Source organism: Penicillium odoratum (assembly GCF_028828045.1).
Source record: "Penicillium odoratum strain IBT 22623 chromosome Unknown utg000005l_segment0_segment0, whole genome shotgun sequence".
In the NCBI taxonomy this organism is placed as follows: Eukaryota; Fungi; Ascomycota; class Eurotiomycetes; order Eurotiales; family Aspergillaceae; genus Penicillium; species Penicillium odoratum.
Genome location: NW_026643147.1, coordinates 5,232,396 through 5,247,426, shown reverse-complemented (window position 1 = coordinate 5,247,426; position 15,031 = coordinate 5,232,396). Strand labels below are relative to the sequence as shown.

At 48.6% G+C, this 15,031-nt stretch overlaps 9 protein-coding genes across 9 annotated transcripts; 5 read left to right on the top strand and 4 right to left on the bottom strand.

Moving 5' to 3' along the window:
* Positions 1–59: 59 nt before the first annotated feature.
* Positions 60–1,036, top strand: N7520_007523 (uncharacterized protein; the record flags this gene model as incomplete). Its single annotated transcript, XM_057141457.1, has 3 exons — positions 60–185; positions 248–874; positions 935–1,036. 3 exons carry the CDS (start codon positions 60–62, stop codon positions 1,034–1,036), a joined length of 855 nt encoding a protein of 284 aa, XP_056995463.1.
* A 286-nt stretch (positions 1,037–1,322) lies between these two features.
* N7520_007522 (uncharacterized protein) lies at positions 1,323–1,723 on the top strand (the record flags this gene model as incomplete). The annotated part of the gene is made up of 2 exons (XM_057141456.1): positions 1,323–1,571; positions 1,628–1,723. The coding sequence occupies 2 exons, from the start codon at positions 1,323–1,325 to the stop codon at positions 1,721–1,723; spliced, it is 345 nt and encodes a 114-aa protein (XP_056995462.1).
* Positions 1,724–1,948: 225 nt separating this feature from the next.
* N7520_007521 (uncharacterized protein) lies at positions 1,949–2,265 on the top strand (the record flags this gene model as incomplete). The annotated part of the gene is made up of 2 exons (XM_057141455.1): positions 1,949–1,969; positions 2,035–2,265. 2 exons carry the CDS (start codon positions 1,949–1,951, stop codon positions 2,263–2,265), a joined length of 252 nt encoding a protein of 83 aa, XP_056995461.1.
* Positions 2,266–3,006: 741 nt separating this feature from the next.
* N7520_007520 (phosphoesterase-domain-containing protein) lies at positions 3,007–4,572 on the top strand (the record flags this gene model as incomplete). Its single annotated transcript, XM_057141454.1, has 3 exons — positions 3,007–3,189; positions 3,261–3,405; positions 3,455–4,572. 3 exons carry the CDS (start codon positions 3,007–3,009, stop codon positions 4,570–4,572), a joined length of 1,446 nt encoding a protein of 481 aa, XP_056995460.1.
* Positions 4,573–4,656: 84 nt separating this feature from the next.
* Positions 4,657–6,360, bottom strand: N7520_007519 (acyl--CoA ligase; the record flags this gene model as incomplete). The annotated part of the gene is made up of 1 exon (XM_057141453.1): positions 4,657–6,360. The coding sequence occupies one exon, from the start codon at positions 6,358–6,360 to the stop codon at positions 4,657–4,659; it is 1,704 nt and encodes a 567-aa protein (XP_056995459.1).
* A 962-nt stretch (positions 6,361–7,322) lies between these two features.
* On the bottom strand, positions 7,323–8,979 carry N7520_007518 (MFS transporter; the record flags this gene model as incomplete). The annotated part of the gene is made up of 4 exons (XM_057141452.1): positions 7,323–8,524; positions 8,691–8,748; positions 8,802–8,822; positions 8,872–8,979. 4 exons carry the CDS (start codon positions 8,977–8,979, stop codon positions 7,323–7,325), a joined length of 1,389 nt encoding a protein of 462 aa, XP_056995458.1.
* Positions 8,980–9,400: 421 nt separating this feature from the next.
* Positions 9,401–10,366, bottom strand: N7520_007517 (uncharacterized protein; the record flags this gene model as incomplete). The annotated part of the gene is made up of 3 exons (XM_057141451.1): positions 9,401–9,592; positions 9,646–9,756; positions 9,812–10,366. 3 exons carry the CDS (start codon positions 10,364–10,366, stop codon positions 9,401–9,403), a joined length of 858 nt encoding a protein of 285 aa, XP_056995457.1.
* Positions 10,367–10,991: 625 nt separating this feature from the next.
* On the bottom strand, positions 10,992–12,545 carry N7520_007516 (uncharacterized protein; the record flags this gene model as incomplete). Its single annotated transcript, XM_057141450.1, has 5 exons — positions 10,992–11,113; positions 11,175–11,231; positions 11,284–12,149; positions 12,212–12,274; positions 12,394–12,545. The coding sequence occupies 5 exons, from the start codon at positions 12,543–12,545 to the stop codon at positions 10,992–10,994; spliced, it is 1,260 nt and encodes a 419-aa protein (XP_056995456.1).
* A 352-nt stretch (positions 12,546–12,897) lies between these two features.
* Positions 12,898–14,583, top strand: N7520_007515 (nucleoporin FG repeat-containing protein; the record flags this gene model as incomplete). The annotated part of the gene is made up of 3 exons (XM_057141449.1): positions 12,898–12,971; positions 13,186–13,584; positions 13,647–14,583. 3 exons carry the CDS (start codon positions 12,898–12,900, stop codon positions 14,581–14,583), a joined length of 1,410 nt encoding a protein of 469 aa, XP_056995455.1.
* Positions 14,584–15,031: the final 448 nt, after the last annotated feature.

Below are 15,031 nucleotides of genomic sequence, written 5' to 3'. Positions count from 1 at the left end.
TCCCGTGATTCTTGGCCGCCGACGTCCGCTCTTCTTGTGTTGTTGCATTCCACTTCACGATGACGAACGCCGGAAATTCGTTTCCTGTCGAAAAGCGCGACAAGGACATTGATCCTGTACAGGATGATGGGGACAGTGATGATGATGAGTTCCATGATGCAAGATTCCCCGCGGAGGAAGAAGCGGTGGGTTGCAGATCAAGTCCAAATTCCCCAATTAGTCGCTAATCTTGTCCATATGGCCATAGCAACTTCTGAGAGAAGCTCATGAAATCAAAACAGAAGCGAACCAACTATTTGGTTCTGGCTGTTATGACCAAGCCATCTCCTGCTACGATCGAGCTCTCGCCTCCTGCCCCAACTATCTGGATTACGATGTCGCCGTGCTCCATTGTAACATCTCCGCATGCTACCTGAAGATGGAAGACTGGAAATCCGCAGTTGACTCGGCCACAATGTCCCTCGATCGCCTCGAGAAGATCATCCCCTCCGAACCGTCAATTCCCGACCAGAACGACTCCAAAGATTCAAAACCCAAAACCCCACAGGATTGCGACGCGGTGGTCGAGATATCCGGAGATGATGCTGATGCAGAGGAAGAAGAATTAAAACGTCTGAAAGAACTGGACGAGATCCGCACCAATGTCCTTCGAATCCGGGCTAAGTCCCTGATGCGGCGCGCCAAGGCAAAATCACAAATGGGCGGCTGGGCTAGCTTGCAAGGTGCTGCGGAAGACTACCAAGTCTTGAATGGGATGGATAACCTCCCACCGGAGGACAGGCGTATTGTGCAACGAGCTCTAAGGGAGCTTCCAGCCCGGATTAACGAGGCCAAGGAAAAGGAGATGGGTGAGATGATGTCGAAGATGAAAGAGGTGAGTTCATAGCTTTCCAAGTCGCTGCTCTTCATAAGGCTAACATATACACTTTGATAGCTTGGAAACGGCTTTTTGAAACCATTTGGTCTATCTACGGATAATTTCAAATTCGTGCAAGACCCAAAGACAGGTGGATACTCTATGAATTTCGAGTCTTGACAGCAATTATATCAAGTGTACATATTTTCTTGTTCGGGTGAGGGTGTATAAGAGTAATTTAGGGGCTATGTAGAGACGTTCCTACGACAGAGTGATTCCCGAAATTTTAGTTTTTTGATTGTCTGCGGCTTTCTAGTCGCACTTTAGCTGGAGTTCATGGGTGTTAAGATGATATAACATATGGATAACTGTAAGATAGCTATCCAGATAGACTCCGAGCACGACTATAAATATCTATTTTTATCTCTTCTTCTTCTCTCTTTCTCTTCACTACCGCCTTACTCTAATGATCAAGCGAGAGCAAAGCGAGAGCAAGCCGACTTACTTCTCGTCTGTGCAAAATGGCTCGCTTCTATCCGAATCCAGAAGATACACATTCCCAAATTTTGTCGTTCATGTCAGGCATGGTGTAGGGCTTCTAATGGGGGCCATGATTTCGACCCAGTATGCCAAGGATGCCCAAAAGGTTATCGAGCCTTTGACCAGAGGTCGGTACGGGGACAACGAGATCGAATTGACCTGTTGGGAGGTCATGGTAAGTTCGCTCACTATCTTGCCTATTTGACATTGTCATTGACTGAACTATATCAGGACTGCCTTGTGACCCGCCAAATCAATGCGGTCAGCTTTACGGAAGCCCAGAAGAACCAGGGGACAGGACGCGTCGTTCAGTCATCTACCGAATGAGACCTTGTATGGGACTCACGAATCAACGACCCTTATGTTGCCATATTCCAGGAAATTCTGCGCGAGAATCGCACTCACTGCGAACAAACCGCTCGTTATGCACTACGGAAAGGCTGCAAATACTCTCAGTACCATTCAAGGGAAATAATGATCATAATCTTTTCTTTTTCTTTTCAACCCATCAACAAGCTTCTTCGTCTTCCCCCCACCCGTTGAACTTCCAAGATGACGAAAAAGAAGAACGAGGTTCGTGGATTCTAACGGATTTCACGACCGGTCGGCTTATGGGACCTTACAAAGCCTACGTACAGTACTGCCAAGATGGTTGGACTGAGATCATTAAGCGCCACACTCGTGACCCTCGCGTTTCCTGCCTTGCTCGACAATTCTTCAGCGGTTTGCAAATCACAGATGCTTCTTCCATCGATCCTTTCGAACTTTCCTGCATCTTAGACATCGAACAATTCGTCCGTCATCTGCAGTGCTTAGCCTGGTCATTTCTCGGACTCGTGGAAAGCGAGGACGCGGCGAGCGAGAGGTGATCTCCCGAAGAGGACGAGGAGGACGAGTGGAGCAAGTTCGATTTATAGTTCTCTCGTGGCATGTTGCTTTTTTCAGTTCGCTCCCACGGTGTCATTTTAACTTCCCATCCTATTTTACCTCATATAGTTTAGAGCCTGGCCCCTTGAATAGTAAAAATGAAATCTGGATCATATATCGTATCCCGGAGTAATTCTGCAGGGTCAAATGATTTGGCCACCTCTTCGCTCTATTATCAAGGGTCAGCACCTATATAGGTAGAAAGCGACAATTACGGATACGAGACCCTTGCAGATAAGCTCTGAGATCGTCTCATATGTTATTGGCCACGGCAAGGGGCGGTTCTCGGGTTTTATACCGCCCCAGTCAGCATCTGATGTAATGCGCCGACGGAACTTTATTTAATATAAGCGTGGCGGTTTGCGTTTATCCACCTCTGCAACCTCACCGATCGTGGTCCTATTTCTTAACCCCCATTTCGTTTTATTTCCCAACTTGGCTCGTTCCACTTATTCATTGAGTCCTAATACTGCATAAAAATCCGTCAGCCAAAATTCCCATCGGCTAATACCTTGTCTGGAATTAGTTCGGCTGTTGTGGGCAGCCCCCACGGTCACATAAGCTTTAAAACTGAAGAACAGGAAGAGTACAAATTGATAATATAAAAGGAACGAATCATCTCGCTGTTTTGTTGTTGGCAAGTTTCTTCTTTCTAGTTTATTATCCTTCTTTAGAATCCATTCATGGCCTCTATTGCTGCTGTTTTTACCGTCGTCAGCCTGGCTGCTGGTGCGACAATCACTACTACAGAGCCGGCCCTGGCAGCGATCAAAGCAGCCCAGCAAACCACAGTGCCTCAAACTTGGACTTCAAATGTAACCGGAAAGGCTTTTGATCGTTTCTATCAGGTCTGGCTAGAGAATGTCGTATGTGTCACTAATGGAATTCAAGTTCAAATGCCCAATTACAGTTCAAGCAACGCTTACATTCACCACAGGATTACAGCGACGCTGCCGGGAACGCTGACCAGCAGTGGCTGGCCAGCAAGGGTATAACCCTTACCAACTATTATGCTGTCGGCCACACCTCCCAGCCCAATTACTGTGCTGCTGCTAGTGGTGACAACTATGGCATGGATAATGGTCAGTAGATCTTTGTCTAAGCCGAGGTATCCCGCTGATTGGCATTCAGATTTATTCCACGACATCCCAGCAAATGTATCGACAGTGGCTGACCTGCTGAACACTAAGGGCATCTCATGGGGTGAATATCAACAGGATATGCCATACCCCGGCTTTCAGGGCTACAACTACTCTAATCAGAAGACCTATGCCGATGACTACGTGCGCAAGCATAATCCTCTCATTTCGTTCGACAAGATCTCTAGCAACGATACTGCTTTGCGTCTAATTAAAAACTTCACATCTTTCTCTGAAGATTTGCGCAATAAGCAGCTTCCTCAGTGGGCCTTCATCACACCAAATATGACCAACGATGCGCACGACACCAATATTACCTACGGTTCTCATTGGCTGCGCGGCTTTGTATCGGGATTGATGAACAATACTTATTTCTGGGACAATACTCTCATGCTGCTCACCTTCGATGAGTCAGAGGTTTACGATGTCCCCAATCGCGTGTTCAGCATCCTGCTAGGCGGTGCCATCCCTCAGCATCTGGTCGGTACGAAGGATGATACCGTTTACACACACTACTCCAGTCTTGCCTCCGTGGAGGCTAACTGGGGTCTACCCTCGCTGGGCCGCTGGGACTGTGGTGCAAATCTATTCAAATTCGTTGCCGACAAAGTTAATTATACTAACTGGGCCATTGACGACACCAACCTGTATATTAACGAGTCACTACCCGGCCCGCTGATGAGATGGGGGTTTACTGCTTATCGCTCCAATTGGCCTGTTCCCTCTACCAGTGACTCTTGTTCCGCCGGTAACGGGATCCTTCAATCTGTCATCGACACGTACAAAGGCCGTGCCCCGACGTATAATTACACTGCTCCTTTCCCTTATGATGCTCTTTATGGCATGGATGTTGGAATATCTTATTCCCGCAATGGTACAACCTTTGTGTCGGGTGTCAATACGACTGGTGTTGTTGGTCATGATTCGCTTTCGAGTACTCCGGGTGTCAGTGCCCCTATCGCTGCGTCTACGAGTACGACCTCTGCAACCCGAAGTACCGATATAAAGATTGCATCTACCGTTACTGGTGCTGCCTCCACTATGGCTATCCCACGTGAGAAGATGATAATTCTGGGTGCTTTATTGGGCATTGTGCTTTTGCTTATATAAACTTGTATTCTCGCGGTTTTGAAGTTTGAGCTTTCAAATCATATTCTTCTAGAGTAAAAGCTGAGAGACAAATATATGAACATCTTACAACTGAGCCTTTGGCGCTTTGCTTTTGAGCAAATCCTTAAGCTGTCGCCGCAGAATCTTGCCACTGGGACTTTTCGGGATTTGATCAACGATAAAGATACCCCCACGAAGCCGCTTGTGGTTCGCGATCTTTGGGTTCAACCATGAGTGAATACCTTCGATGGTGGCCTTCGCATCTTTGGACTTGGTCTCCTGGCGTAGGACTACAAAAGCAACCGGAAGCTCAGTGGCCTTCTCATCAGCCCACATGCCAACCACACCCGCGTCCTCGATATCGGGATGTTCGACCAGCTTTCCTTCTAGTTCACTGGGAATGACCTGAAGACCCTTGTACTTGATCATCTCCTTGATGCGATCGTGGATAGTAATGTAACCTTCCTGGTCAATAGCTCCAATGTCGCCGGTACGGAACCATTTCGTCCCGTCTGGTTCAACGTAGAAGGCGCCCTTTGTTGCTTCCTCATTGTTGTAATAACCTGACGTGACATTTGGTCCACGACACCAGATCTCTCCTGGCGATGTCGATCCGTTGGGGTTAACGGCAACATCTTTCATGGTCTCAGGATCCACGAATCGGAATTCCATGTTGGAAGGAATAGTTCCGACTCCGGATTCCCGTTTATCCAGTCGGTCGTTTGGAATGCCAGTCGCCATGGGAGAGGTCTCCGTCAGACCCCAGGACTGGGTGCAAAACACCTCCGTCTGGAAAAGGGTGCGGAATTTGGCTTCCAGGGCAGCGGAAAGTTCACTGGTGAGGGGGGCCGCTGCGGACATGATTCGCTTCACGCTGCTGAGATTGTACTTGGAGACTCGCTCATCCTTGACTAGCATCAAGGCGATAGGAGGCACCAATGCAAGCTCGTCGGGCTGGTACTTCTGAATGCAGTCCAGGTACTTGTCGAGATCGAACTTGGGGAGAATAACGACCGAAGTACCCCATGCCATGCATTGGCACATGTACAGATTAAGGCCGTAGATGTGGCTGAACGGTAGGAATGCAACAGCAGTGCGTCGCTGTGGTCTCTGTGATGGAGAGCCAGTTTCTAGCAGCAAAGCGCGCCATTGTTGGAGATTGGCGAGGATATTGCGATGAGTCGAAACGACGCCCTTGGACGGTCCTGACGTGCCGGACGAGAAGCAGATAAAGGCGGGTCTACGAGCGGCATCGACAGGCGACACTGCGGTGAGGGTACCTGGGGGGAATGTGCTAGCGAGATGCTCGCACGTCTCTTGGCCATCGACGGGAGATGACCCATCCAATAGAATGACAGTCTCAACAGCTGTTCCTTTTGCTGCTTTCCGAGCTGTTTCAATCAAGGAGGAGTGCGCGACCACGAACCGCGCCCCACTTGTCTTTAGCTGGGCGTTGAGCTCCAGGGCCGTCAAGGCAGCGCTGGTTGGAGCGAGGAGAGCACCAGATCCCACAATCGCATAACATGCAACTGGGTAATCAATGGTATTCGGACTGAACAATGCTACGACATTGTCCTTTTGGAGACCGAAAGTCTTCTGGAGCCCGTTGACTAGGGAGCGGGTGCGCTGGATCACGTCTCCATGGGTGTATTGTTTTTGTGATTGTGCATCGATGAAGATTGGTCGGTCATGAGGGGTATTGAGTGGGTTGGAGAAGATATATGAGATCAAATCCTCGGATTTGATGTCAAGATCTGGATAAGGCGACCGGTAGATGTTGGGCGACATTTCGGGAGTATTGAAGCCAAACAAAAACGCAACCTTAGAGCTAAGATATATGTATGTTCCTTGCAAATGAAAAACAGGTATAAAGAGACGTTATATAGCTGGCCATTCACATCCAGATTTCGGCCCAGAGATTGAAATCGGGCGGGGGTGGAAGCTGTGTCTGCCGTTGCTCCTTGCCGACTATGTCGATCCCCGCGTTTTTGACCTATCAAACCCCCGGATTTCGGGGTATTCGATCCCCACAATTGGATCTCCACACGACTCTAGTACTGTACCATGGTCCTCCGTATATCCTCGGTCTGCGGGGATCTACCTAGGCAGAATAACTAATATTTAGACTAATATTCTACTATATTTTCTACCCAGTCTCCTACCCAGTCTCCTACTCAGTCCCCTAACTTCTTTCCTACTTATCCACTTATTACTCAATATGGACATGAAATGGATAACCAATTAATTATTGTCGCGGTCACCGATTCGTGCATCTGTAGGGTGCATAAAGTAGCGTATTATCATAATAGCTTGGCCGTATCTACAATTTCCAAGGTTTCTGCCATTTATTCTGTGATTCTTATGATCGCTATTGCCAACCGCAGGGGGCCCTCGGTTTCATGGTTGATAATACCTTCCACCCATGGTTAATGGTGAATGCACCGATATTCCTAGCGGTGTGATGTTTCTGCCATCCGAGAGTCAAGGTCTGTAAAATCGGATTTGGTGATACTACAATATTAGGAGACTGTGGAGATTTACTATATTTTCTATTATACAGTATTGAAGCGCACTCGTCTCTCGAGATGAACAGGTGCTTCGTACAAATCGACTTATGCTCTCCATTAGAATGGATAAGCAGATCTCAACAAGGAATTTTGTCGCGAATACATACATACTTTGAGAGCCTTGAGAACCTTGATGAATTGGTAAACTTGGCTTGGAAAATTCCGGTCTTGCGGTTCAACATATCATTGCGAGCCACCTTGGTCCTCATGAGCAACGGGCTCTTTCGAGATCCACCCACCAAGAAAAAGCAGCACAGGAACCGCAGAGACGCCAGCAATCAAGCCCATGGCCCAACCCATGGTACCCCAGCCAGCACTTTGTCGAATGAATCCAGCAAAGAATGGCCCGATCAGGGTACCTGTTGCAAAGCTCATATTAGTCAAGCCAAAAGCCAAAGCCATCGCACCTCCACGACCAAAGCTATCAGGGGACTGAATCTCTTTCTCTTTGACAGAATAAAAGACTTCAGCGGCAAGTGGAGTCATTGCAACGGCAATACATAATCCCAGCAGCGCGAGCAATGCACAAAGGACGACCTTGTCGTGCATGGTGTTGTTTTTCACGATTCTCAGAAGAACCGACAGTGGCACAGCACAGAGAAATGCAGCCGACACAAGATATCGAGGTGACTTGGGGTATCGATCAATAATCATTCCAGTGATAGGATCAACTATGTGAGGAATCATGATCGGGAAGAAGATGAGACCTTGGCCAGTTTGTTGCCAGCCAAAGGTATCTTCGACAAAGAGTGGAAGTACGCTGTCGAATGACGATAGGACCAGGGACACAACAAAGTATCCCCAGAGAGCAACTGCGAGACGTGGTGTTCCCAGCAGGGCTGCGACCTGTCTCAAAGGATGACGAGAGCGTTTCGACTTTTCTTGATCCTCAGCTGATAGAGCATCAACGACCGGGCCGCGCGAATTATTCGCTGTATGCTCTTCGTCCTTCTCCCGGACTGGCGACAATGGCCTCATCTCGGGGGCAAGCCAGGGAAGAGCATGTTTTCTTTCAATCAGCACCACCCGAAGAAAGATGTCGATGCCGATCAACCCAAAGGCAAGTCCAAACACAGAATAGTATCCACCGTGCTGGTACAGGACACCTCCAAGCAGTGGACCGGCTACTGTGCCCATGCTCAAGGCCATTGACACATATCCAACTGCTTGACCAAACCCCTCTTTACCCACGGTGTCGACCAACAAAGCAATACCAACAGTCCATACAACGGCAGAAGCCGCGCCCTGGCACAGTCGACCAGCGATCCAAAGACCGATGTTGGTTCCGATGCACAGCAATGCCGTTGCAGCACCAAGTGCTACCAATCCAAAAAGAAGTGGCCAGCGGCGAGATTCAGCTCGGTCGGCGAGATAACCCACAACAGCTAAGGAGGTCAGAGATATTTGTGATGAACGATAAATAAAACTTGCTTACGAGAAAAGGCTAGTGACGCCGCTGAGTATAAGGCCAATAGAATAGAATTCCATGATTGAACTAAAAGCTTTATGTCAGAATAAACGACCGATGTCAGGAAGTACGGATCAGCTTACCATCATCTTTCGAAATACCGACTCTGCGTTCTAACGCGGTTGGTGTGACGGGAACAATCTATGTATTTATTAGGCTCAAAGTGCCGTGGTCACGGACAAGATATAACATACCAGACCGTACATAAAATAATCCTGTGATACATTAGCATTGTTGGTAAGATAAATCTGAAAGAAGTCTCACAGTCGACGCCGCAAACGAAACAGTAAAGATGATAAACCATTTGGCTGATCTAAGCCCCACCAGTTTCGGGCGTGTGGGTTCCCTGCGCAGGTAACTTTTGAACCCCATTGAAAATGACGAAGTGGGCCCTCACACGTCTGCGAGGTCTCGAGTGCTGTAGGATTTAATGATTTTAGCCCTGAAAGGCGAAATTTTCATGAAAAATCGAGAGAAGGAGTTTCTTTGCTTTGAACAAGTTTTGATGACTGACGGAGTCCGACTGTGCGGAGCCCGCGGGCCCCGAGCAGGTTCCGAATAAGCCCCATTTTGTCCACATCTTCTACTTCCAATCACATGGTTTTGACTCGAAATTACGCAAAGAAAAGCAGATTTTGGATGTAAAATGAAAAAGAAAATTGAAAAAAACAGAGATACGGTCGTGATACTAGAGAGCCGAACAAAAAGTTTGCATCAGAAGTAAGAGATACCTGAGACGGAAGAAAGAGACTGAATAAGACCGAAAGGAAGAAATCAGCAACAAGCGAAGATTCTAAGTGCCACCCATTTCAGCATCAGGCGAGGGGGCAGAAGACAAGACCCCCTTTCCAGCCTCAAGCTGGGTTTTCTTTTTGTCGTTCACCGTCTTGTTGGCGGCGACCCGCTTGCCAGCGGCTTCAGGATTGTCGACAAAAGTGTAGACGTATTTTGGATCAAGTAGATGCTTGCAAATTGATTTGTATTGCTGTATGAGTGGATAAGCAGATTTCAACAAGCCATGCTGTCACGAATACATACCTTGAGTGCCACCATCGCGAAGTCGAAACGGGCTTTGAAAGACCCGGTCTCCCGGTTCTTCTGGGCCTCTGTAAAGCTGACCGCATTTATTTGGCGAGTCATGAGGCAGTCCTGATATACTTTATTAATGACTATTAGAAACGGGCAAGATAGTGAGCGAACTTACCATGACTTCCCAACAGGTCAACTCGATCTCCTTGTCCCCGTATCTACCTCGGGTAAAAGGCTCGATAACTTTTTGCGCATCTTTGGCGTACTTGGTCGACTTCATGGCACCCATAAGAAGCCCGACACCGTGTCTGACGTCAATTACTGACATTGGGAACGTCTCGTCTTGCGGGATCGTTCCTTGACGCCGGACCGAGTTCCGAGCTTCCTGGATCGAGGAGAAGCTAGTTGACTCGGGAACGTTGACATCGTTGACCGCAGTGACCTGAGGAGACGAGAAAATTGCGGAAGAGGAGGCAGTTGCGAGAGAGGAGGAAATTTCGAAGGACGAGCCAGTTGCGGTCAAAGGGGGTATGTTGAAGTTTTTAGACAGTGCAACAAGGTCACAATCATCGTTGTCAAAATCCCATCCAGGGCCTTGGTCACCGTAAATCATTGCGGAAGGAGCTTGGTCATAGTCCATGGGGTTGTAATTGGCGGGGAGTTGCCCAGTTTCGAGGAACGAGATGAACTCCATATCCCGACGAGTGTAAGTAATGACGGGCAAAGACATGATGAAGATCGCTTTAACGCTTGACTGAACGCCGGAAGAAAAAGAAAAAGAGAAAGAAGAACGAATTGAAAAGGAGGTGCGAAAATATCACGATGTCTCAACAAAAAGAGGTCGGGGAAAAGAGGAAGAAGGTTGAAAGTCAGGAGGGAATTGAAGTTTAAATACCCCAGCCTGTGGAAGTGAATGGGGTTGGTGATCTATAGCGACGCTCGATCAGGAGGTCTATAGAGATTTTGCGCTCTTCACACAAGAAAGCAGTGCCTCCAAGCAAACAAAAGTCGTGGGATTACCTTGTTGGGACATGACCCTGGAGGACAATAGGAAGACCCACCAGAAGCAGTGCCTCCATACAAGAAAGCAGCGCCTCCTATCAAGAAAGCAGTGCTTCCAAGCAAACAAAAGTCGTGAAGTCACCACATTGGGACATGACCCTGGAGGACAATAGGAAGACCCACAAAAAAGCAGTGCCTCCTCAAGGACAATAGGAAGAGTGACCCCCCATGACTGCCCATTCACTTCAACATAAGAGGTTCCCAATTTCCCCTCATGAGATCAAGAATCAGAATGCAATTTATGGGGGATGTCACCCATGTCAAGTTCCCCCCTCCAAAAGTCGATGACTTGGTTACCCCTCCCATTTGGAATTTGGGGCAACGAAGTTAGCCCTAACTTCGATTTTCTCATCTTTCTTCGGGCCAAGATTCTGGAGGTGGCATCGTCCATATTTTGACGTTGTTTTCTCCATCTCTGGAATCGTTTGTTATGTCTGAATCCATGTCTTGCAAGCCACTTGAATGATTTCGCTGACCACAACAAGTCGCAACAACACCACCCGATGGATGAAACACGGTGCTAGTGACAGTATCTATCGCGTGTTAGTTCTCAGAAACTTGAGATGCTTGAATCATAACACTAACCATCATGCATCTTGAACTCCCAATCGGGATCCTGTCCACCCGCCGCATATATGGGATTTTTCCATCCTCTCATGAACCCATCCGTGCCACCTGCCCATACCTCATGCGCACCATCTGCACCAGCAGAAATAACATCAATTTCCATGCGCTGGTTTGTGACGGCCTTGCGTCCTCGCAGATATCCGAGCATCTGCCCCGTCACCCGGATGTCATAGACGAGAACACCATCGCTTTTTCGCTCCGCAATATACAGATACCGTCCACAGGGACTCCAGACCAGTTGAGTGATTCCCTTTCCTCCAATATCACGATTGGCCTCGGTCTTGGCAATGCTGAATGTCCCCAATGATTCACCAGAGCCATTGGAGTTGTAAAGACCAACCTGTCTGGTGAATGTGCCGGCAGCCAGAATCCCATCCCCAGTGGGACTAACAGCCATGGCCGAAACAATGCCCTTCATGCCGATACCCCCGCCAATAATCTGCTTGCGCTTACTTGGAATTGTTGGCAGCCATGACATCGGGCCATCCTTTCCAGGACGAGAAACGTCGAATAGACATATGAGGCTGTCAGAGCCCGTGAGAAAATGGGTTCCCCCAAGCGAAGATGGATAGATGATGGAGTGTGGAGTGATGAAGGCTTCAGTTGTCGGATTGACCAGTGAGTAGCTGGCTACCGACACTGGTGCAAGAGCTGAAGCCAGCCGGATTGGGTGGTCTCTTACAGAAGAAAGGAAGAGAGTGGTTGATGGATCTTGGAGATTGAAAAAGGGGTAAGGGGCAAAGGCATAAGTTGGTTCTGTTGAAGGAAGAGTCGAGTATGGGGAAAGATGATGAACCGAAGGTGAGTCAAGGAGATCTGGAGGCCTTTTGGTTGAAAGCAGATAAGAAGGGTGCTAGCCCGGAAGATGCAGGAAGAAAGAACTTACAGAACAAAAGATCGGATGTGGTGATCAGCAGAGTCTGCCAAAAGAGTGGTGCCATCTGGAGTCCTAGCGGGCATTTGATATCAGCCAGATGAAGAGAAAGGATGAAGAGAAGGAATGAAGGGATTCAGAAGATGGGTGCTCTTGCCCATCAATAATTGGGAAGAAGTCGAGCATTGACTTACCATGTTGCACGTTTGAAGCTTCTAGTATTCACGTCGCTCTTAGAGACAAGGTCCAAAGGAGCTTCCCCCTCAGCAGATGGGCCCACTCCAGTCAGAGGTATCATCGAGGCCACACATTTGGGTATGCATGTCTGTATGGCTTCCTTGGCCATTGTTGAATGGCAAACCAGGAGCTTGACGGGATCCTGGATGACTGAAAGAAGCACAAGATCGAGCAAGCTGTTCAAAAATTTCACCCAAAAATTTCACAGGATAAGCAGAATCGAAGAAGTCAGATATGAGGATCAGATGTTTTACATGAGTTACGATAATGATAATTTGAAGCGCAATCTACCAGTAAAAGTTGAAGTTGAAGTTGAAGTTGCAATAGAAGTAGGGCTTTATTGTTCATGTGTCGTCGAACCTCGGCGCCCGGATAAATGATCCACCGACCGCAAATCTTATCGGGATTAAACGCGCCTTGGATGTTGTTCTACTTATTTATTCACTGCATTCCGGCTTATCATGTTCGCACCCAAGGCTGCTGCCCCCTCGACGGGCGGTTTGAATATTAATACTAACTCCGCAAATTCTCTCTTGTGAGTCGCAAAACCCTTTCTTGCCCACTATGATACCATCTAGCTAGTCGAAGCTCCATCAAAGCTTAAGATCGGCAATCCCTTGCGTTACATTCTAGTGGCGCCCATCCTGGGGTTTTGGATTTTAGACGACCGATTGGTCGAGGATGACAGGGGTGTTATGGCCGCGTCTTCGGTGACCCTGAAACCCAAAGCTAACAAGCATTTCCAACAGCGGCACCAATCCACAGACCACCTCAACATCAACCCCAGCATCAGGCACGTCAGGAAGTCTGTTTGGCAACGCCAACTCCACCGCCCAATCGAAACCAACAGGAAGCCTATTCGGAAATACACAATCCACTCAACCCGCCGGGTCGAACATGTTCTCGGGCCTGGGCCAGCCGCAAACTGGCGCGACTGGTGGTGGCATTTTCGGAGGAGCCTCTACAACTACAACTACACAACCGCAATCATCTGGCTTGTTTGGTACAACTGGTGCCGGCGCTGGAACAAGCACCACCCAAACCGGGACGGGTGGCTTGTTCGGCGGTGGATTGGGCGCAACAGCCCAAACTCAGCAGAAGCCTTTGGGCCTGAATAATGTCGCCAGTGGTACTACAGGCGGCTTATTGTAAGTTGTGGGACAACGGCCGGATGTGCGTGGTTATCGAACTAATTTTTTTTCCCTTTCAGCGGCAACACGCAAAACACTCAACAGCAATCTCAACAACCTCAAAAGCCAAGCCTTGGCCTGTTCGCCAACGCTAGCACCGCACAGCAACCGTTGCAGCAAAGCACAGCCACAGGGAACGTCGTCCCGGGTGTGAAAGTCGATCTCACCAACCTACTCCCGACCACCAAGTATGAGAGCTGTGCCGATGAGCTACGCCGCGAGATTGAGAATATCGACAACGCTATTCTCGAGCAAATCCGTATGTGCAACGAGGTTGCTGACATACTCCCTACCATTGAACAACAGGGTTCAACCATTCCAAACGACGTGGAATTTGTACAGGGCAAACTAGATACCATCCAGCATGCTCTTGAGAACGATGCCAGTGACATTGACCAGCTCCGAGGACTCGTCACCCGTGATGCGGCCGAGGCCCAGGTTGCCTTCCGCGCAATCGATACCTTGAAACTGCCCATGCAATATCAGTCATCAGGGGGTGGGGGTTGGTGGTCAGTGCATGATCAAAAGGTTCCAGACCGCGGATCACTGCGGTCGACCCGGAAGAATACCTTGGCACTCCCTGATGACGTGGAGGTCGACCCATCCACTGCCAATGCAGTGAATGGTGTGCCTGTCAACTTGGTGGATTACTTTTCCCATCGCTCGGACGAGATGAGTGCTGTCCTTGGCCGCTACAAGGGCAACTTGAAGGAGATTGAAGATCACCTCCACGGAGTGGAAGTCAACTTGAACCGCCAGATTCACGACTTTATCAGCTCCAAGTCCCGCGATGGATCGGGTGCCGGGACCCCCAAGTCTGCGGTCAATGATCTGGCGGCTGTCCTGGGCGATGTCGAGGCTGGAATCATGGGTGTTGCTGCTCGACTTGGCAGTGTTACCGAGCAAGTCCAAGAGGTGAGCCTAGGACCATTGGGTCTGGGCGATGGCCGAATGTGATGAACACGATAACCTTGGATTATATCGATCGATTTAATGTACACTAATGCAATGAGCTGGTCTTTGGATATGCGCAAGTGATCATAAATGGCCCGTGAGCCTATTTTCTTTCTAGGATGATCCTCCTTTGAGAAAGTAAATATAGCCAACGATAAAAGAGGTCAATCGCTTCACGTCCTCCCTCCACTTACTCTTGCGCACCCTAGCCCACACCTAGTATGCAGGAATATACCCATGGCTCCGGAATCAGTGGCATCCATATGTACAATATGAACCTTTCAAATGTCCGCTTTTCGCTTCGCAGTTTTACGTCTATGAACACGTTCGATACACCTTCATGGTTCACCGTAGCCAATGGAGGTAGGTACTGAAGTAGATACTGAGTGGTTACTGGAGTAGATGTACTTGATGCCACAAAGTACTTTCAAAGGGTAGGTATACGGGACGC